This window comes from Mytilus trossulus, chromosome 6 (genome assembly GCF_036588685.1).
Source record: "Mytilus trossulus isolate FHL-02 chromosome 6, PNRI_Mtr1.1.1.hap1, whole genome shotgun sequence".
Lineage (NCBI taxonomy): Eukaryota > Metazoa > Mollusca > Bivalvia > Mytilida > Mytilidae > Mytilus > Mytilus trossulus.
The window spans coordinates 43,280,858-43,303,896 of record NC_086378.1 but is presented as its reverse complement, the minus strand read 5'-3'; the positions used below and the strand labels follow the sequence as shown (position 1 = coordinate 43,303,896).

At 31.5% G+C, this 23,039-nt stretch overlaps 1 protein-coding gene across 2 annotated transcripts; it reads right to left on the bottom strand.

Annotated features, from left to right (window-relative positions):
- Window positions 1–731: 731 nt before the first annotated feature.
- Window positions 732–15,343, bottom strand: LOC134721391 (b(0,+)-type amino acid transporter 1-like). Of its 2 annotated transcripts, XM_063584362.1 has the most exons (14): window positions 15,130–15,343; window positions 14,876–14,926; window positions 9,769–10,010; window positions 9,503–9,604; window positions 8,772–9,044; window positions 7,919–8,044; window positions 7,178–7,277; window positions 6,138–6,182; window positions 5,492–5,615; window positions 4,938–5,041; window positions 4,475–4,571; window positions 3,406–3,558; window positions 2,267–2,435; window positions 732–1,668 (listed from the first exon to the last, which is right to left on the bottom strand). In XM_063584362.1, exons 3-14 carry the CDS (start codon window positions 9,968–9,970, stop codon window positions 1,601–1,603), a joined length of 1,563 nt encoding a protein of 520 aa, XP_063440432.1. In that variant the 5' UTR covers window positions 9,971–10,010; window positions 14,876–14,926; window positions 15,130–15,343; the 3' UTR covers window positions 732–1,600. The 2 variants fall into 2 exon arrangements, with proteins under 2 accessions (XP_063440432.1, XP_063440431.1); XM_063584361.1 differs by lacking the exon at window positions 15,130–15,343 and having other exon boundaries at window positions 14,876–15,047.
- Between the last annotated feature and the right edge of the window lie 7,696 nt (window positions 15,344–23,039).

Genomic DNA, 23,039 nt, shown 5'->3' with positions numbered 1-23,039 from the left:
GAAATATTTATTTTTTGATAATTAAGAAAAGCCTCTTTCTGTAATCAAGTTATCATCTGATAGGCTTGTCTTTTGTCCTTTAAAAAAAAAATCGTCCTTAACTTTAAGGTGCAATATAGCCATATTTTGTGACTGTAGCATAACATGCTATGGAACTCATATACAGTTCTTACTTGCTGTCTTTGTATGTTTACTTCTAATTGGCATAAAATATTTATTTTTATTGAAGCGCTATTCGCAGCGAAATTTGTTTGTTTCCAACATTCTCAACAATTCCTGCTGTATTTACCATTTCATCGTTGAAATCCATCATTATGAATAGATTAATACAGAAGTGGGAATGCATAATTATATTGTAGTGAATGTTTCAATTCTGTTGAAAAATGATAAATCTACCATATATGTTGTGTTGGAATTCGTGTATTTTTCAAACAAAGTAAGGTAGTCAAACGTCTTATTAAACAGTAGTATTAAGCGATTATTTTGAGGTAAGCGTTATGTCAATTTCTGTCTGGTTTTTCTAACCAAGATTCTTAATTGGGATGAAATTTTGACGATTGAGATCTATACTCCAATGAATTGAGTTAGAATTTTTAAAATAAAGTAAGTCAAACTACACCTTCTTACTGTTTAAATCAGCACTATTTCCGTTTTTACTAAATAAGAATATTTGGATCAAGAGTTGCGTTGTTTTTAAAAAAGGATTTACTTTATTCTTGCAAAACGTTTTATTAATTTCAATAGGATCATAATAGTCAATGCGAAACTAGAAGAATATCAACACGTTTGTCTGAGTCAATGACATGACTTTATAATTACTTTTACATTTTATCATAGTCATAAATTAAGATCTAGAGTACATAAATAGTTATAAAAGAGGAAGAAGTATTTTACAACTTGCCTGCACTTTTACTCATCTCTATTTACACAGCTGTTTATATGTATTTGCTAAAATATGTGACCACTTTTTACAACAAAAGCGTACTTTAGTAGTTGCGGAAATAATATCTGTATGAAAAACTGCAACCTGATTATCCGACCCACTGTCTAAATCGGGCCTTATTCATTGTACCATAGCCGGCCGGTTTATACAGTTTTTTCTGAATCTTGCTAGTCTGTTCTTCTCCGTGATATTCTCAAAACTGTTAAAAACAACCAATCAACTGATACAAGGTAGCAAGTCTGTTGAACTTTTTGAATTCAAACGACTACTAAAGACGAAACGAGATTACAAACAAATTATAAAACACTAAAATCACATATTTTGTGAAAAAAGAAGGAACCGAAGTCAATGCGCTTAGGGGTCATATCAATGACATCATGCTGATTCCTGGAGAATGGTCTTACTTTACTATTCACTGATAATATACACTTCACCCACACAGCTCTAACTATTGGAAAATAATGTACAAATTGAAGTTTTCAAAGACCGTGGCTGGCTATACAGTAGTCATTCGGGGTTGACATTTATCACATCACACAATCTTGCACGGCTAATTCATTGAAGTTAGGTTAAAGTAACGCGTGGAAATGGAGCATATTCGTTGACAATTTGAAAGTTTGAAGACATAATCTCTCTTCATCAAATGTTTGAATTAATCTAATAGCTTTTTTCTTGAGAAGGCGGCACTACCACTAGAAGTTTCTGCATCAGTCGAGTCGCTGAATCTGCAACGAAAAGAAAATGAAATAAGCAAAAATCATCGAACAATCGTTTCTTATGAGTCTTGTGTATCTTAAAAGCTCGTCTGATATATTAAATTGTAGGCTTGGTACCTTTATTGAGATTTTACCACTAGTAAAATGCCACCGCTGGTGGACGTTTATCCTCGATTGCATCACATTTATTTGATGTGTTTGAGCTTTTTATTTTGCCATTTTATATTGGACTTTCTTAATGAATTATCCTCAAAGTTCATTATCATTGTGATTTTACTTTTCACCAGGTAAGACTTTAGCACATGTGTGTAGACATGAAATATTATGATATATTTTTCTCCTGTAAATCTACTGTTATAGAGTGTTATTAGAAGTCACAAGGATTTTCTTTTCCCAGAAATAAAGATCGTCTAACAGTTTTTGGAAAAAGATTTAAGAATTTTGGGTTTTTAATGCTCTTCAACTTCGTATTTGATTTTACCTTTCATCTGTTTTAATTGAGTGCCAAACAGGTTTTCAAGTCATTGTTTTACAGTTTTCATAAAGTAAACAATGCAAATGTAAATGTGAATTTCTTGAACCCTCTAAGTATAGCCATCAAACTTACCTACGAAAGGCACTTTGATTTTCCTATATACAAAGAGAAAATAAATACAAAGTCCAACTGCCATAAATAAAACAACATATTTATACTCTGGTTTAGGTAAATAAATCAGTGGAACTAATACTAAAAATGTCGACAGCAGTATCACTACTATTGGAATGAACAACGGAACCTGAAAAACACACAAGTTATTTAATAAGTTGGACTGTCATATGTAAATATACAAATTATCTCTTTCTCTGTTTCTTTTATGTTGCATTCTTTTCTTCTATTCTCTTTTGGACATGTTTTAATAGGAAAGTAATTAAGTCTAGAAGAATCTCTACTTATGTTACAAAATCATTCTGTCAATATTGATTCTATTCGTTCATTCTAATCCAATAAGAAATAGATCTTGCAGTTTCCTTCTTTTCTCTGTTGCTCGTGTATGCATTAAACACGTAAGATGTAAATGTAAGTTCGTTTGTAAGTATATTTAATCCCAATGTGACTGTAGGAGAGTTAAGGTTTACACACTTGACCATATATAAAAAGGGTCAATTTTATTCAATTCATTGGCACTTAGACCATGATACTTTTAACGCGATATAAACTATAACATAACACATAGTTCGTTATACAGAAGAAGATAATGTGTGTGAAAGAAAATATGTCTATCGCAGCAGAATCAGAAAATATATACCACTACAGGCTATATAATTGCATATGTACTCCCTTCATTTTACTTTCCTAGATTTTTGTATATGTATCTAGAACATTATGTTCGACAGTACACATACTAGGATTCAGTCGTTTTCTATAAATTGTTCCAATTAGAAAGTGTAAAGATGTACATTTAAAGATACCACTACGAACTTGATCGATCACTACTATGAAAAAAGACAACCATATGATAATATTCATTCAGAGGGACAAAGGTTTAGTGCATTTGATAAAACATCCATACTTTTCCTTATGTACCTTATCAAGCTTAGTATATTGCAAAAGATACGAAAACGTCTGGAATAAAGAACACGTACCTTTATGTATCTAAAGTATGATTATAAGTCATGATGACTAATAAAAAGTGCGGTATCGGTTGTTCAATCTAGATTAGATTTCTTATATTGTAAAAAATATCTGCAACTTTTCTGGTATTTTACCTTATATGAGTCCAATTTTTTGTGTCTGTTTCTATATCGCAACAATAAAACTGTTGCTGCTGACACGCCATAGAATATCCAAGAAGTAAAACTAAAGATTCCAATTAAAGCACCAAGATCAAATGGAATTATCAACAGTGTTGAAAGGGTCAGCTGAAAGATATAACAACGATCATTTGGTTATTATTATTATTACTCGTGCGTCCCCTTAACATTATAAGTCTGTTGTTATCCACACAGTGTATGTTTCAAATATGATGCCACATGTGGAGCAGGATCTGCTTATCCTTCCGGCGCATTGAGATCACCACTAGTTTTTGTTAGGCTTCATGTTGCTCACTCTATAGTTTTCTATTGTATTGTCAACTTTTGTTTTGTATTTTTTTTTATAACAACGATGTTGTCAGTTTATATTCGATTCTAATATGACGTGCTTCTTTCTCTTTGTGAATAAACTCATGCTTTAAATCCAATAAAATCAGTTTTGCACATGCGTATATTAACTACTGCAGAATAATGAATTTTATCAAAGTGGCATACATTTAATTTTCATTATCTCAAAACACTTCCAAACTCTAAAATGATGCACATGTTGTTACTAATTCATTTAGTATGAATGTAATGTAACTCGAAATTGACATATTTGACATAGATACGTTCATGCAGGCTGTTCAAACTTCTCCCTCTAACAAATCACATGGCCAGTCGTTTGCTTGTTTACAAAACAGGTAGGTTCATAGAAGAACCTCTGTACACATATACACATCGGACATATACATTACCTTAATTGTCCTAATCAGAATCGAAATAATTGATGGAAGCTATACTTTATTGTTTTATCATGGGTAGGCTTATATTCGTGTTATTTTAGCCTTCACTATCGCTCGGGCAAAAATATTCACGAATATTATGCCTAACCATATTAAAACTACAACTGTTTGAAATATATAGCCACCTTGACATCATCGTGTATTAATACTTTTATAGGGACTGCATTGGAGTACTTTTATCGCATATTAATTTATGTGTTTATTATCAATTGATGAATTGTATACTTAATCTTATTTACCGTGAATATCATGGAAGGAATTGGAGTATGTCTTTGCACGTGTAAAAATGATATACCAGATGGTAAATGGCCATCACGAGCTGCAACGTATGACAACCTGTAAATATGATTTTTGTAAAATGTAAAAACTTACGTGTGTTTTATGTTTTAAGTTTTCATGTTATTTGCATTTTGTTTGTCACAAACAAAAACCATTATATAATACATTTAAAGCCAGAATTGGTATCTTCAACGCACACATATATTTTAACAGAAACCGAATATATAAAAATAATTATTAATGAAAAACAATGTTTTTTATATTGTTGTAAAAGACTGTTATTCATTGCTGAAACTAAAAAGTAAAATAAGTCTTATTTGTATTTTCTCATACGTAAACAATTCAATTGCCATGAAAATTATACATGCCAAAGTCTCTTACTATATTTATCTTTTTATTTTTACAACAGATGTTCAAACGTACCTCCCACTTGAGAATAAGGATCCATTGGCTGAGCCAAAACAGGAACATATAACAAACATAGGCATTATCCACTGCATTACACCTAGTATCCTTTTACCCCATAGCTGAAATCAAAATGGTTTTGTTATATACTTGAAACCACAGCGATTAAGCCATTATAAGCGAAAGGACAGTTTAAAAACGAACAGTGATGGCAACAAGGAACAGAGAATTTCTTAATTTGCACAATATATATTTCCTAAATGAATGAACTGTTTTTAAACACCACTTACAACTGTTAATATACTTTAACATTATTTACCCTACTGTATTTGACTATATCAACCTATTGTAGTCGACGACAATCACTATGATATCATGATTAGCGGGCTCTTTCAATTGACTTCATACATGTTTATAACCGCGATCAAGATAGAATAAATTTAAACGAGTAATATAGCTACATAATTTTTAGCTCCTTAATTCTATATATTCCTATTGCCTTTCTAGTTTTACAATGTAAAGCTGTACACGTAAAAAAAAGTATCGCGACTCAAATTATAGAATACACAAACCACTGCAACAGCGTCTGATGATAAGATCTCTTGTTTTGGCAGTACTGCAAAATACCCAACATTTATTGATAGATATACAACCATGACTAACGGCAAAGCTATACAAATAGCCCTTGGTATGTTTCTGAAATGATCAAAGAACATATAAAAGTCAAAACTAATTACCGGTATCAATAAAAAAAAAAGATCAAGACAAAATTTGAGGTTTAACAAATATTGGTGAAGCTGAATTGAAATCGTTTTGGAAAACTGTTAGAAAATATAAACTAACTTATCTACATTGTACTCGAACCTCTTACCTGTAAAAAAAACCCCGCGATTTGTATTTAAAACAAACAGTGACAACAAATGTCACCTGTCAAGGTGAGTACTTCAGTTGAACTCTATGGAACGAAAGAAAATATGAATATTTCATCTTGTTAATGGAACTGACATGAAAAATGTCGACATATTTTCATTTAAAATTTCGTTTAACAGCCAGATTAAAAAATTGACTTTCAAATATTTTCATTGACTGATTCTCAATAAGATGAAGCAAAAAGAAATAAAAATCGAAGATATTGAATTTTCTGAAGAAAAATCCTTTTCAAGTTGTGCCATCTTAAATAAAGTGGTAAAATTTCTCATATTATTAATATTATCTCACTTTTTCGGATTCTTTAATTCTTCAGTGACAAAGTTTAAATTGTTCCTGTTAAAAGTAAATGAAAAGGCAAACTTTATAGGTACAATACGCATTTAACATCTTTAGATACGTGTATATCATACAATTGTGAAATATTTTTTTGTACATTATCTGCATATGAATGAATCTATTATCTAATAAAAAATCGAATGACAGTTATGTTTTTACAATTGCACAATGATGCCATGTTTGTCCATGACATAAGGTTAAATTGCTGAAATATCTCCTAAATGTTTGAAAGCTATCTTTTTGTATTAAACACAAAAGCAGGGCGTAAATTAGATGCTCTCAAAAGAGCCTAAAATACCGACACTTTTATGGTTAAATGCTTCAAATTACGTTATAATTATAAGTGATGCTAAAAAAATCAACAAAACATACTCGTTAACCAACCAATCAAGATAATAGAAGCATACGTGTACCAAAAAGAAAGTCGAAGGACATAACAATATTGCCTTTTTATGTTTGCGTTAGCTATCAAAATAACATGTTAAAAAGCATTAAGTTGTTTATTCCTTATATGATAATTTCTGGGTTAAACTTGATAAGGAACCCACAGAGCCAAACCCTATGACAGGCAGTGTGACACAAACTTGAACGTACCAACTTTGAATCAATTTACCACACTGCTGCTTTATAGTTAATCAGTACCCTGTTATTTTTTCAAAATGCTCAACTTTTAGTATCCACTACAAAAATATTGACAATTACCTGAAATCTACATATTTTCTGTTCGATGCAACAAATGTCATCCTCTATACTTTATCTGTTTTACTTTGAATGTCACCAATGAGTCTTTTGAAAACGAAATGTGCATCATGCAAACACAATTATAAACCATCTTTGATGATTTTTTTCATTTCATAAGCAAAAGAGAAGCGCGGAAAAGTGAAAAAACTGCCAATTGAATTGACGAAATATGGTTACTTAATTTATAAGACTTAAAATTATTTGAAATTATAAGTTTGATATGAACTTATATTATAATTGATCAAGCTTACCATCCGTCATAAGCCCAGAGTCCGTTGTAAAACGAAAGAACCAACATAGCTGTGTCTGTACTTGTCCCTTCAAAACCACTAGCAAGGGTTTCTGTATCTCCTGTATTACATATTAAAGGAAATCACTTTCGTTAACAAATGTTTCATTATGGCGTGAAATTTCTCTGGTTTGTTTGTTATACCACTATCATCATGTTGCAAAGAAGAAACTAATTTTGATGTTCAAAATTTGGAATATTCATAAGAGTTTTAATTTTCGTAACTTACTTCCAATATCAGAACTTGAACATTTGACTTGTATGTTTTAACTTCAATCCCCCTCTCCAACTAAACTTTAGCAATAGATTTTTCTTTCAAAAAAGTGAAAATAACACCCACGTTCAGGTACACGGTGTTGATAATACTACTCATGATGCTTAAAATACTGAAATTGTTGGTCATGTCTTGCATTTGTCAATCTTGGAGTGTCTCTGGTTGTATTTATTATATATAGATATGTGATATTTGAAAAAGTGTTTTCTTGTTATTCAATCATCTTAGCACTATTCCAGATAAGCTCTTTGGCTGAAACGCAAATTCTAAAGTAACCATATGTGCTGTCAGAAGTGATTTGTCAGTAACAGCGAGTTTTTTTTCTTATTATCAAAATAGTGTGAGGCGTACATATTTGGTTATTAATCAGAATCATTTGTATCCAAACTCCGCCCACTTTTTTTTACCCTGAATGTTCATATCCCTCACCTTGAGACAAACTGTAACAACCACCAGCAACAATGATAACAGCAGCAACTAATTTCACGGCCATCATAAACACTTGAATCTTTTCAGCAAACTTGATACTCATGCAGTTTATGAAGCATAGTATAACTAGAAAAGAAAATGTACCGTGTGTTATAAGGACGAACTTTGAAATGAATTGACATATTTCACTGCAGTGTTTAATATTTCATAGTAATTAAGACATACATATATAAATTCTATTTGACATGGAAACCGACTGGGTTATGTGTTTTAAGACAGTTGCATATTTACATAAAATATGATAAAGAGAGAATGTAAGAAGTTCAAAAGCTTTCTGTAAGACAAAATTAACTGTGGAATTATTAGAGGAGAAGGCAAATCATTTGATAGACTTCTCTTTTATATGAAGATAGTTATATTTAATTTATTTTACCTTAAGATAACAACAGTTAAAAATACAGAATTGATTCAAAACTAGATTTAAGAAATAATTTGGTTACTTGGTTTATAGAGAAATGTTCTATATCGTTCAATTGAAAGAAAAGTACCCCATTCCTTCATATAAAAAAAAGCTGAAGGCATTTTATAAGCGCTTACGATTCGTTATCTATAAATTCTTGGTTAAGAATCACAGACGTGCACATCATTTCATGATAACCTGTTAAATATAGCTTTTATCTACTTTTAGACAAACAAATATCTAGAATTATATTTTTATGGAATTACTTAAAGGTTTTGTTCGATGATTTAACAAAGACTAATTTCATATTGTACCTGGCTGCAGACTTAGACTGAAGTGATGATCAATAATGATACTTCGGCTTATTTTCAACATTGATATAAATTAACTTACACATTGCAATAGCAGTGACGAGTTTTGTCAAATAAAGTGGTGGCGCACAATCTGGGTAAAAAGGTTGAGTTACATATGTACCAAGAGTAAAACACATTCCAGCAAACATAGTTGTTCGGATGATAAAAATGCATATCCAGTCAAATAAAAACGCAGGAATTCGTCCAAACAAATTACGTCGTTTTTTATCTTGACAGAATGCTTCCATAAAGTAAGCGTGTTCTGCGCCTGATAGAGGAATAGTAGATCCTAATTCGGCATAAGTCAGTGCTCCTAAAATAAACAAAAAAATGAGCCTGTAAGATACATCTTGAAATCTACAGCTTGTATTGACATGTGTTTAATTCATCTAAGTGAGAGGTACAGTTTTATTGTCTGCAACAATGATATCTCCTACACCGTCTTGTATCAAATCTGTACTCCCTCCTTCAGAGTGTGTGGCCATTTTTACCAAAAACAGTTGTATGATAAAAGTCACTCATATTTCATAAACATTTAATTATACACACCCGATTAACAATGAAAAATGTGGGAAATAACTTAATTTTATAGTCGCATTAAAGATGGGTTATTTTTATCTCGTGAAAAACGCACACTTGAATACGAAAAAAATGCCCCTAAAACGCTGACTGAACATGTATCAATTTAATATTTAAAAAACAAATGAGAAAAGTGGAAGTAATAAATAAGACTTTAACCATATAAATAATCCAAAACAACACAAATCTTACCAAACATCGACAGTATTCCACAAGCAAGCCAAATTACCATACTCATTCCCACTGAACCTGCTCCATACAGAACTCCTCTAGGAGATACAAATATACCAGAACCTGTAATTACAAGTTATGTCAATAAATAATATTTATTTCTTAAGTACTTTTTCATCCATGTAACTAATAAGAATACATATTCCTCTAAAAAAAGGTGTATGCATGATCATGTTTATTTACTGTTACCCAAACTAGATTTCAAAAAGATAAATGTAAAATCGTACCTATCATAGTGCCTGCTATAATAGCTGTCCCGCTGATAAGGCCCAAACTTCTCTCCATTTTGACACCAGTATCACTTTTTTCACTATCAAGGCTTCCATTTTTGTCATCAACAACAGCAAACTGATCATACTTGTACTTTTCTGTTCCGTTTCCGTTGCTGATCTCATTGTTTGTTTTACCATTTTTAGCTTCATACCGCATGATTTGTGAGTAATTGCAGTTGACTTTGGGAAAGAATATTCTGAAGTTAAATAAAATCATTGAAAATAAATACCTAAAGTTTCTTTCATGTGACCTTAAAATCATAGATATATCATTTCTTCCATCGTTACAAGAAGAGACGGTGCATTCGATAGAGGAATTATTTATTCCAACATTATTCAACTAACAGAACATAAATAGAAATATTTAATTCAACATCGGACATACCTTCTGTTTAAAAGAGGAGCAAAATATACGAGAAGGACATCCAAAGTCCTGGATCGAAAAATAAACTGACAACGGCATGGCTAAATAAGAAAAGTACAAACTATAGTCTACAAGACACAACATAGAAAGCTAAAGAACCCCACTAAAACTTGGTTGATCTCATGTGCTCCGAAAGAGAAGCATATCCTGCTCCACATGTGTCACCCGTCGTGTTACTCATGTTATTACAAACCCGGTCTTATTCGGTAGGTCATATTCATGGAAAGGGAACGGGATTGTAGTTACGACATTAGGATCATATCAGGTAAGATGTGGTATGATTGCCAATGAGACAACTATCCACAAAAGACCAAAATGACACAAACATTATATAGGTCACCGTACGGCCTTCAACAATGAGCAAAGCCCATACCGCATAGTCAGCTATAAAAGGCCCCGATAAGACAATGTAAAACAATTCAAACGAGAAAACTAACGGCCTTATTTATGTTAAAAAAAATGAACGAAAAACAAATATGTAACACATAAACAAACGACAACCACTGAATTACAGGCTCCTGACTTGGGACAGGCACACACATAAATAATGTGGCGGGGTTAAACATGTTAGCGGGATCCCAACCATCCTAACCTGGGACAGTGGTATAATAGTACAACATAAGAACGAACTATAAAAATCAATTGAAAAAGGCTTAACTCACCAGATAGACCAAAAATAAGTGGACTTGACCGGGTACTTATACATCCCGACACAAAAAGACACAATGAACAGATCTGAGAGTATTCGCAGTTATCTGACAGCTAGTTCAAAGCCACTAACAACTAATAAAAAAAAACATGCCTCTAAGACTAAACACTCAATCCTTTCACATCCAAAATACAATGGATTTAGTGTAAAGACGTCATAAACAGCCAGAGAAGAACATGACCTTGTGCAATGCAAAGTTACAGGTATCGACAGATTGTAGATCCATGAAAATGTATATGTAAATAACATACTAGTTATATTTAGTTAGCTTTTAATCTATTGATAACAATGATCTTATTACAGTGTTGAAAAGGTAACCTTTTAGAATATAATAAGTTTATTTAAAGGAGCAACAAGTTTACATGGATCATTTCTAAATTTCCGGGCACGGTTAACAACATTTCCGTTAAAATGAGGATGTGCTATCCCGTTTGAAATAAGTTTTCTACAGGTACAACTAAACTTCAAAACCAAATCTTTATATCTATGGAAAAATTTAGTAAAGGTTTTAAGTAATTTATGGTAACGATATTCCTGCTTTAATAATTTACCAGTAATACATCGGTTGCTTTCGTTCAAATCAAAAACGTCACAACAGACACGGGCATAGCGAACAAGTTGTGAAATATAAACACCGTACGATGGTGCCAAAGGAACATCACCATCTAAAAATGGAAAATTAACAATAGGGAACGAAAAATCGTCTCTTTTGTCGTAAATTTAAGTTGGTAGTTTTCCGTTTAAAACCGAAATATCTAAATCCAGGAAAGGACAGTTATTACCGAATACATTGGATTTATTTAAGGTAAGTTCCTTGAGGTAAATTTCAGCAGTATATAGAGAGATTTTTTGATTATTTAACGAAAAAATATCATCAAGATAACGGTACGTGTTGTTGAATTTATCAATTAAATGCAATTTCGACGGGTCTTTACTGAGTTTAGTCATAAACTGTGTCTCGTAAAAGTACAAAAACAAGTCTGCTATGAAAGGGGCACAATTAGTGCCCATGGGGATACCTACAACCTGTCGATAAACTTTGTTGTCGAAACGTACGTAAATATTATCAAGGAGAAAATTAACAGATTTAATCGTCTCATCACACTTCCATTCCGAAACGGTTTAACTCGTGATTGCGTCCGTAAAATTTACGATGGGATGATTTCAACTTCATCATTTTGAACTCTAGGTGTAAAAGGTTCCTTGTGAGCAGTAAGCAGCAACCCTCTATCGAGGAAATATAAGCCAGGGAATATTGTATCAAATGGGAGATATATATAAAAAGATGAATTTACAAGATTAACATTCATACTCACAATTAAGAAACTTAAACAATTCCCTACTATTTCATTGTAATTGTGGCATCTAATACCTAAAACTCAATTTATTTAACTTTTCGATGTCATAAGATAGTCCATACATTATGAACGCCTATACACAAAAAGAAAGTTGTCTAATAAAGATATAAGACTTGTTTACGTACTACAAAGAATAAGATTATCTCCAAGACGTGAGCCCAGGTGCTTTAAGGTCAAGTTATTTATAAGGACAATAACCTTCACTTCAAATTAAGTCAACTGACGATTTCGGTCATGTTGACTGATCTTCTCTCGTGTTTAAGATAAAAGCAACACCAAAGTAAAAAAACGCCATTTAAGAAAAAATATCTTCTTTAAGATGAGGGAACGGACGATTACGGTCATCTAACTTTTATCTCTGTTTGGAAAGTTTTTTGTCCATTTGATTGTTTTCAAGATTAATGCCTAAAAGGTGTGGGTAAGAACGGTTATTACGAACAATAACTCCAATACAAAGTAGATTGATAATCTCGCTTCAGATCTTGACGTGGGTTTTTTTTATTCAATGTTCACTCTGTCAATTATTATTTTCAAGATAATAGTTAAAAACTTATGAATTTTCGCAAGAAAAAGTCACTTTTGCGCTTTTAATTCCATTATTTGGTTGTCAGATTTTTCTGAAAATAGCAAGAAGTATATAATTACATTTCATGATATGTTAGCATACTATAGTACATCGAATCTTCATTAAATTCTTTAGTTTTAAGCTGCGATTTGTCCCTTCAATGTATTTTCAGCTTTGGTAGCCATTTTCCCGTTCGCCTCTGCTACATAGGATCTGAACGAAGATCGTTCGTAGAAAATACATCAAACAACATAAGTGACAATTTTTAAACATTTTACTTTGTTGTTTCATATATATTCATATATATGAAACTTTTTTTGAATAAGATTACGGACAGTCGACGACAACGACGGAGGCAAATATAATATAAATTCACATTTCTGCTCAAATTGTAGCTTTTAAACAGTAAACTGTCATCCACACATTAAAGAAAAAAGATACTAAAACGCTTGCGAGCATGAAACCAAAATTTATCATCAGAACTTTTATATCGCACTGTGGCTAACTTTTCATATTATGACTTATAGATATAGATATATAGATGTGGTGTGAGTGCCAATGAGACAACTCTCCATCCAAAATAACAATTAAAAAAAACAAAAAAATAAAAAAAATTGCATAATTTTTCTTCTGAAATAAGAAGCTTCATTATCAACACACTAGAATATTACAAATATTTCACACAAGGCTTGTTAACAAAATCATTTTGTGAAATATTAAAATAACATCAAAGAGAAAGCAACACATCCCCCCTTCCGTAGTGCGCAAGTCCAAAACAGAGTATAAAAATATAGAATTTAAAATACATTTAAAAGTCAATATTGATCTCATTTTCACAGTATGAGTAGTTATTAAAGAACATTTATAGCTTAAATCAGTAAGCATCACGTAGAATATATTCATTATTCATTTGATGTCTATATAAACTTTGACACATACGGAAAAAAATATATTGATAATTAAACAAAAGATCAAATTTGCGATCATAAACATTAAAGATCAACTAATATATCAAGAAATAGGACTTTGTCATTTTCGATCGAAGTACGAGTAACACTCTTTTACATGCAGTTAATGTTGTGTCTTACCGATTCTAAGTCCCGCAGGGTATGAATTTACCCGTATGTCTGAATATCATCCGAAAACGTGTCACATGGTTACAATTACCAATGTAAAGCTTTGTTTCTGGTATTCATAAGCTCAAACTAATTTGTTGTAGCCGATATAGTTGCCACGAAAATTTTCATCAATGTAAAATAATATGTTAAAGATATACTGGAATTAGATGATGAAGGATGGAATACGGTATTAATAACAAACAAAATGCTTAATATTTCAAAAGGTTCTAATTATTGAGAAAAATACGGCGAATATATCATCACTATGAAGGACGTGCACGAAGGCTATTGAAATGGAAATGCATGCAGCTACAGGAAAAAAAAGAGTAAAATATGTGTTTCCCCCAATGAAATGGATCCGATTTAAAGCTTTTAAAAAATCAATATTTTTTTTCTTTTGGTAACGGAATTTTTGTTTTGTAAAATAAATCAAATTCGAATTGAAGATTTGTACTTGTATTTGTTTTAACATACATATTTTGTTTTGTTTCTTAATGGACTAATATATATATATATGGCGATTATAGTACATACTGATTCCTTGTGTGAAGCAACTATTGCACATTAAACAACAGTGTACAGACGCACTGATGAACATATACATGTTTAGTGTTTTTTTTTAATATAAATTCACGTAATTTTAGAAACATTTAAATTTGCTGTTTAAAATTAAATACATTAAAATTTATATCAACCTAATTGAAATCCCAATTGTTTCTCAACTGTGAAAAGTGAAAATAGTTTATGTTCTATTCAGGCATCAGAGTATTCTTTTTACTGGCTGCGATGCTTCATAGTAGATTCAACTATAATGGTGACCGCTATGATCCAAAAGTTATATATATCCAGAAGGGTAGAATAAAAGCGAATTTAATTATTGTTTCTTACCTTGAAATATGCGAACTATTGTCTATCCCCAAAATGCCAAACACATTATCGCTGGAATTATACTTTTGTAATTAGTAAGTGAATTATTTATTATTAAACAAATGAGAAAAAGTTGAAAGTTGAAATAATGGAAAATATTGTGCACTGTTAAAAAGTATATAAACTTGTCATTTGAAGTTGTAACTTTAGTGTTTATAAAACCAATTTTAATTTCTGATTTACGAAATAGGCAAATGCAAAATGTTTATAGTCACATCAATATTAAAGATGCAAGACGTATTTAGAAGACGGCATTGTTGTGAGTGCATGGTTTATGTATAATCATCCGTTTATTATTAGGTATTCCACCAACATGTCACACTACATCCATCATTTGTTACAACTCTAAATATTAGTATATAATCTAGTTAGCGAAGTGGTCTTGGTAGCAGAATACAGTTTAGGCGGTGTAGCCCAGGTGTCATAAAAGCAAAAGTTAAAATCTAGCAAAGGGAAGTACAACAATTTGCTCGACCGCAACGGAATCGGGATGTCATACAAGTTCCGTTCCGTACACAACATGACAACATCAGTTTGTATAAATTTATATTAAATTGTATACATATAACGAAGAGAATGAAACTAATAATGAAGTATATTTATTCAATAAAACTTATTATTTCGTCATAAATATTTTTATGATATTGCAAATATGTTCAAGATTGAATAATACTTAGATGTGTGTTGTTATTTATGACGTTGGGTTGTTGTCTAGCTAATTCGTTTGTACATCAGGTTGGTCATTTTCAATTGTTTTTTTTACGACTGGAAGAATCTATAATGATGATTGGGTTCAAATGTCATTTCAGCTGAGCTGAGGGTCTTTTTTTAAGTACTCGTGCAGAAAATGAATGGTAATGACATTTAATACATGTTACCAATTCTCTACTTGACCATAAATTACCGTTTTTGTCCCTCCATATTCCCCTGAGAGCAACACAAGACGAAATGCTTAATCCGAAAGAATAGCTTTAATATATTGTCCAACAAACATGTAGCAAAATCAATGTTACCGCAATAATAATGTTACTACAATTATGTATTTTAAATGACAACCAGCTTTATTATAGAGAAAAAATGTATATCAAGTCTATTTTATTTTATTTTTTAAATTATTTTGATTAAAAATTTCAACAAATTTCCTATAGAATAATAAAAAATACATTAACTTGTTGAAATGTTATCATATGAACTTACTTACATCGAAGCTAAGGTAAAAGTCAATACCTATATACTAAACGACTTAGTTTTTATAGGATATGTCAACAGGATTGATACAGATATTTATTCATCCATTGCGCCCTTCAAAACGCAATGGGTTGCATTTTTTAAAGTTATTATTTCAAAACCATTAATTTTTCATGCATATAAATAAAAATAATATAGATTAAATGTATATAAACCATTTTATATAGACCATGACATATGAAAATTTTCTCTGAATATTATTATTGTGTAGGTAAAGTACATTACTGTGCAACAAGAGAAAACACACAATATTAAGAGAAGAGTTTATGGACATTGCAAAATTTAACAAGCGCAAGTATATGCAAGTTAAAAATATAGAAAAAAGTATACCAAACAATTATTTTTGACGCTTCTTATAGACACATTTGAAAAATGTTGAACATACTAATTATTAAAAGCAATCTTTCTATGCACATAATTTCCGAGGAAAAGATCAATAGTAGAACTTATTAAATAAACGATAAAACAAAAGTTAGCGGCGGCTGCATACGTATTCATTATAAAAACCTGGGATGGTGTTCTCGAATCTATCTTAGGATTAGGACGTGTCCTAAGACCAACTTATGACAAGTCTTTGTCCTAAGTCGTGTTCTCGAAGCTCTCTTAACTTAGGATATATTGTATTTTTCGTCCTAACCTTAGGACAACTAATTAGGTGTCCAAAGATCATCCTATCTTTATCCTAACTTTAGGACACGTCTCAGACAAATATGACTGCGGCTTATGTGTACATGAGAAGAATGCACCAGAATATTCGTAGAAATAGATTGCTTAGAGACTACTACAACCCTTTGGACTATTTAGATGACTTTGATAGCATACGTAGGTACAGATTGTCGCGTCCCATAAGATTTGACAATGACTTACACAAACTAACAATGAGGTTCCCTGCATTGCCCGTTTCTTTGCAGCAATCCCGTCAATATTGGTGTATCTCCGATGATTCCCACAACCTTGTTTTGCAGTGGTGTCAAACCATCTGGAGGAGGGACCCCACCAGTCTTTTTTGCCTCTCGACTTACAAATGATGTCTGCTTCTTCACGGTTATTGTGTAGTTCGACCATTTCTTTTTTATTTCTTCGGCTGTCCGTTTATGGTTCAAGTTACAAGCATTTACCTTACTGTAAATGGACTCCCATGCTTTTTAAGCGGCGTTAGTGGCTATAGTGCTGTGTTTGCTGAATAAAATGCCCTTCTGGCCCTCCACTTGATCCAAAAGAATGTTTAACTCTGTCTCTGTAAAGTTTGGGTTTCGTTTTTTGCTTGTTCTAGTACGTGAATATGAACATTAAATGAAACGCAGCATCGGTTATTCCGATGACTGCTTTGTTTCAGTTTTCAATGTTGACAGTCTTTCTCTAAAAATCCTAGCACATGCGCAGATAAGGATCAAACAGAAGTTTGCATGAATACGGATTCAAATGAATTCATTTATTGACTTGCAAGCCAATTACATATTAATAGTGTTTTTTGAGCCTTCTCTTCGAATAATGGCACCAAACTGGCTTTCAATTGTCGAACATTATTTCACAATCCCGGTTATATAAATGTTTGATACAAAAACAAAAATCTCTATTTTAATTATTGTCGACTTCGTAGCTAATAAAATTTTTACAATACAATATTCTGTTACAAATACAAACTCAGTGTAATGATAGTTTTAGTAGAAGGCATATCAACAGAACCAGGAAGTTTTAAAGAAAGCATTACATAAAATTACTTTTAGTAACTACATGTTTAAAGCAAAATTTTAGAATTGGTAGTCTAAAGGTGATTTTAACTTGATCTTTGAATTGCAAATTAGTTGTGTTTGAGGATAACATACTTGATATTTTATAATGTCATTTATGCAGTTAGAAATACAAAAAGAATTGAATAAATAGTAAGTGAAATTATAGAAGCATGATCAAATGTACGATTTTGTAGATATAATGTCATATTGAAAAACCGTTAAAAAACGTCAAAAACTAAAAGTCGAGACATCGATATATAATATGTGTTTGCTCCATAACATTTTGAATAAATGAGTTAACAAGTTTTTATAGCTTTTTGAAAATTCATCGTGACGTCTCATGAGATACACTCAGAGTCTGAATGAAGTTGTTTTCCTTGTATTGATTTATTATCCAAGTTGGAACCTGCAGAGACCTTTTGTAATGTCTTATTCTAGAGATATACTTTCATTTTTACAGCAATGAACATATTCAATTCAAAAATATCATTTTCCCAATATGGACATCAATAATACCAAAATCTTGCATATGGAGTATATATTTAATAGCTATACTATTCAGGCTTTAATGTGCATCACACCAGTGTAATTACGATATAACGGAACTTGGGTTTTGTTAAACAATGCCTTAGGTATTCTTTAATTCTCAATTTTTAGATATATCAAAAGCATATTCAGGGACTACATCATACATGCCAAATGATGTTTTTTGTCTTTAAAACACAGTATGTAATTAATGATGGCTTGTTATTGACTAACGGCTGAAATCACCGTTATATTGAACTGTTATGTCTGGTTCTTCATGTTAATACCAGTAGATATTTTTGCTTTACTTTGTATTTTATTTGATAAAATTGTGTGCAATTCATCGTCTTAAACGACTACATTATTTTAAGACTTCCGAATTTGTAAATAGGGAATCACATGCCAGTCTATTATTGATACAGACCTATAAAAACGTTATCATGCAGTTCACACTTACTGTATATGATAGTATTTATACTTCCTCTCAAAATATTATATTAACTATTTATTCCTGTATACACTGCCTTTACATACTAATATATATATACTACACAGTGCTACCCAATTTTGACATAGTAAACAAAAGGAAATGTGGGGTTTGGCAGTCAGTAATTAGAACATACTGAAAAGTATTCTAAAAATTAAAGTGCAAGTCGATACGTCTAAATTATGATGTGTCATATAAATAAACAGGTAAATTCCAATATTTTTTAAAAGTTCTATTTGGAAAATCATATACTCCGGGTTGCGGAATTTAAAAAGGGCTCTTGTTGCTTTTGATAAAATAATGTCTTCATGACTAAAATCAATCTTTCATTTCAAAGACTTGATAAAGGTGTTAAGCCGGAAAATGAGATAAGTAAAATTATCTTAACAAAATGCCTCATTTTTTTCCGCTAGCCTAGAGAGCGTTTATCTTATGTCAACAAATAAATTCGTCGACATATACACTGACATAATTTATTAAGATAAGATAAGATAGATAAATACGTTTATTGCAATAAGCACAATTATGCTATAGCACATTTAAATAACAACATTATCATGTGTAAGCAACATGAATTTATGTTAATACATAGGTATAAGAAAATGCAGAGAACAGTCATAATTAACAATATGAACATTTTGTTGATAAAAAAGACAATTAGATACATAAATATAACTACGTTAATATGAAAGTTCTGAGTTTCCAACTTTCACGCAAAAAACACATCAAATTGTAAATAACAGTTTTTGTTTGAACTTGTAGTAGTGAATACAGTTTGTTGATATTTGGCCATGTATGATAATAGTTTGAGAAGTATTTAAGTCTATACTGTCTATATGCTGGACAAACCATAATAAAATGATATTCATTCTCTATACATTGCATAGTACAACATTTACAAATTCTATCCTCCCTTCGTTGTTTTATGTAACAACCAGTATCAATATTTAGTTTTAATACACCAAATCTTAATAAAGACAACATTTTAACATTGATATTTTTCGATATATATTGTTCCATCTTAAAATCTGTTTTTATCATTTTGTACAATATTAGTTTTTCAGAGCTCTCTATAGACTCACGCCAGCTCTGATAAAATTGATCTAACAGACGTTCATTCAAAATATCAAAGTTTACATTAATATTCTCTTGTGTATACCATAAATAATTAAATCCAAGTTGAAAAAGTAAATTACGAACATGTGTGGCCCAATTTTCTTTACCATTATTACAGTCAGCAACTAGAACTTGATATATTTCATATACAATATCTGGTTTCTTGTTTATAATATTAACCCAGTATTTCAACAACTTTTGTTTCCTAGTAACATACATAGGTAAATGACCAAGATCGCCAATAATACAACAGACAGGCGTGTTTTGGGGTACTTTTAAAACAAATCTACAAAATCTATTATGTACAGTTTCGATTTCTTTTGCATGATGAAAACCCCATACTTCAGAGGCGTAGTTTAAAATAGACGTAACTAGACTGTCAAACATAGCACATTGCTGTTCTGGTGAAATATAAGTAGATCTTAATGAATTCAACAATGCTGCAAGCGCTCTACTGCCCTGTCCCGCTAGGCGTTTTTGAGTTTGTTGAAATTTGCCGTTGTAATGTAGAAGAACTCCAAGGTATACATAGTGATCGACTACTTTTAGTTCCGTATTGTCATAATGCCATGAATGGTTTACTCTTTGCCATCCTTTACGAAAAACTACAACTTCTGTCTTATCCTTATTAACCCCAATTTTCCATTTTGTACAGTAGATGAATAATTTATCTAAAAGAAACTGGAGAGCTTCTGGTGTTTTTCCAAATAGCACAGTATCATCAGCGAATAACAACAAGTATATCAAATATCCATTTAGGCTTATGTAATCGCTAGTTCTATTATCATTCATTCGTAGATCATCAGCAATGTCATTAATAAAAAATATGAAAAGCAGAGGAGACAATGGTTCGCCTTGTTTTACACCAGTATTATTAGAAAAAACATCTGAAAGTAATCCATCACATTTAACGCGAATGTTCACAGTGGCATATACTGACTGCACCATGGAAACAAACTTGCTACTAATTCCACTATTGAAAAGCTTATACCAAAGTATGCGACGGTCAACATTGTCAAAAGCCTTACAAAAGTCCACGAATGCTGAATACAGTTTTTCTTTTTGCGACAAGGTTGTTGATATTATTCCATGAAGAATAAATACAGCGTCAACAGTTGATTTTTGGCGGCGAAATCCAAACTGGTTTGCTAAAAGAATCTCATTATCCTCGGCCCAACAAAGTAAACGATTATTCAAAATTGAAGTAAAGATCTTTGAAAATACACTGATCAATATAATTGGCCTATAGTTATTAGGGTTTAAAAGATCCCCTTTCTTTGGTACAGGTATAGCAATTCCTTCTATCCAATTGTCGGGGTAAATACTAAATTCAAATAGTTTATTAAACAAAACTGTTAAAAATGTTGAAAAAAGCTGAGAATCTGATAAAAACATTTCTCCACTGATTTCATCTGTTCCTGTACTTTTACCACGCTTTAACTTTTTAATAGCAGATTCAATTTCCGATTCAGTAAATTCCTTATCTAAATCGTCTATGTGAAGATCTTCCGAACGAATGTTGTCTATTAATGTTTTAACTTCTTCTGATAAATCACCAGGTTCCGCACCAAGAAAGTTTTTAAAATGTTCAAAAATGTCTTTTGAATCGGCCGCGCATCTAGATCGACCCTTAGGTCTAACTTTTGACCAGAATTCTCTAGGATTTACTTTAGCCAATCGACTTAGCTCCTGTCCACGTGCGCGTTTATATCGTGTTTTCGCTTTTCGTTTAACTTTGTTGTATTCGTTTCTTGCTGTCACGTATAATTGTCTATTGGGACTGTTTGGGTAGCGCTGAAAACGGTTCCGTGCTTGGTGAAATTCACTTCTAAACAGTTTACATGAGTGATCGAACCAATCATTTGCACTAAGTTTATGTTTCCTCAAATGTTTTTTAACAGATGTTTTACCAAAAACATTAAGCGCACATTTAAATATAACATCGGTAATCACATTTACGGCGTTGTTCGCACTTTCATTGTCATTTATGTTGTTTACTAGTTCCAACATATCAGTTTGTTTCTCCCGTAATGCTTGCGTGTAATCGCTAACTTTCTCATTATCCCACTTTATATATGTATAATGGTTTGAAGAATGTTCCTCATTATACGTTCGATTTGTCTGAATTTCATAAAATAAAGGCGAATGGTCAGAAAATTCATTATGTTCCAGAACTTTAAAATTCTCAACCAATTTATAATCACATGGACAAGTTAACAGATAATCATTCACACTTCTTCCGTTTGAAGTACAAAAAGTAAATTGTCCAGCCAGATCGTTTCGTAATCTACCATTACATATAGTTAAACCCGTGTTATGACACATTTGGACAAGCTTTCGACCAAACTTATTTACTGTTGTATCCTTAGAACATCTTGGCGGAGTAATGGGATTTTCATCATGCACTACACTACTCACATATCTATCTAAATGATCAAAACCTAGCCAATCATCTAGTAACCCAACTCTACTATTAAAATCACCACAAACAAGTAGGCTTCCCTTTTCTCTATACTCAAAAACAATATTTTCTATTAATTCAAAAAAGTCACAGTCATTTACATTATAATATGAGGACTTCTCATGGGGTATGTACACAAAACATATGTAAATATCAGTATCATTATGAAAAAAATCCTTTTTTAACTTGATCAATAAAATACCATTTTCAATTTCCTTGACTATTTCAATACCTTTCATAATATATGGTTTACAGTAAAAACATATTCCACCTTCGTTTCTGACCCCTATATTATTACATCTACCAAATGACGATATATTTTCAAAATTATTTAAGTGTGGCTTATTACTGCCCTTTAACCACGATTCACAAAGAAATAATAAATCATAATCATTAATAAAATTAAGAAAGTCATTGTCATCGATACAAGAAATAATACCATGAATGTTCCAACTTAAACACTTGATGTTTCGAGAATGCTCTCTGCGTGTATCCTATGGACCAACATATTCTTTACCTGCTACGAACAGTTTGTCTCTCACGAAATATGCCTTT

Bases quoted from the DNA above. Each gene is read 5' to 3' on its own strand.
- LOC134721391 (XM_063584362.1), bottom strand. From the start codon at position 9,970: ATGCGGTATGAAGCTAAAAATGGTAAAACAAACAATGAGATCAGCAAC. The intron at 8,045-8,771 runs GTAAGTTAATTT...TTTCTTTTCTAG, and splicing joins CGTCACTGCTATTGCAATGT to TTATACTATGCTTCATAAAC. The intron at 7,278-7,918 runs GTGAGGGATATG...TATGTAATACAG, and splicing joins TTGTTACAGTTTGTCTCAAG to GAGATACAGAAACCCTTGCT.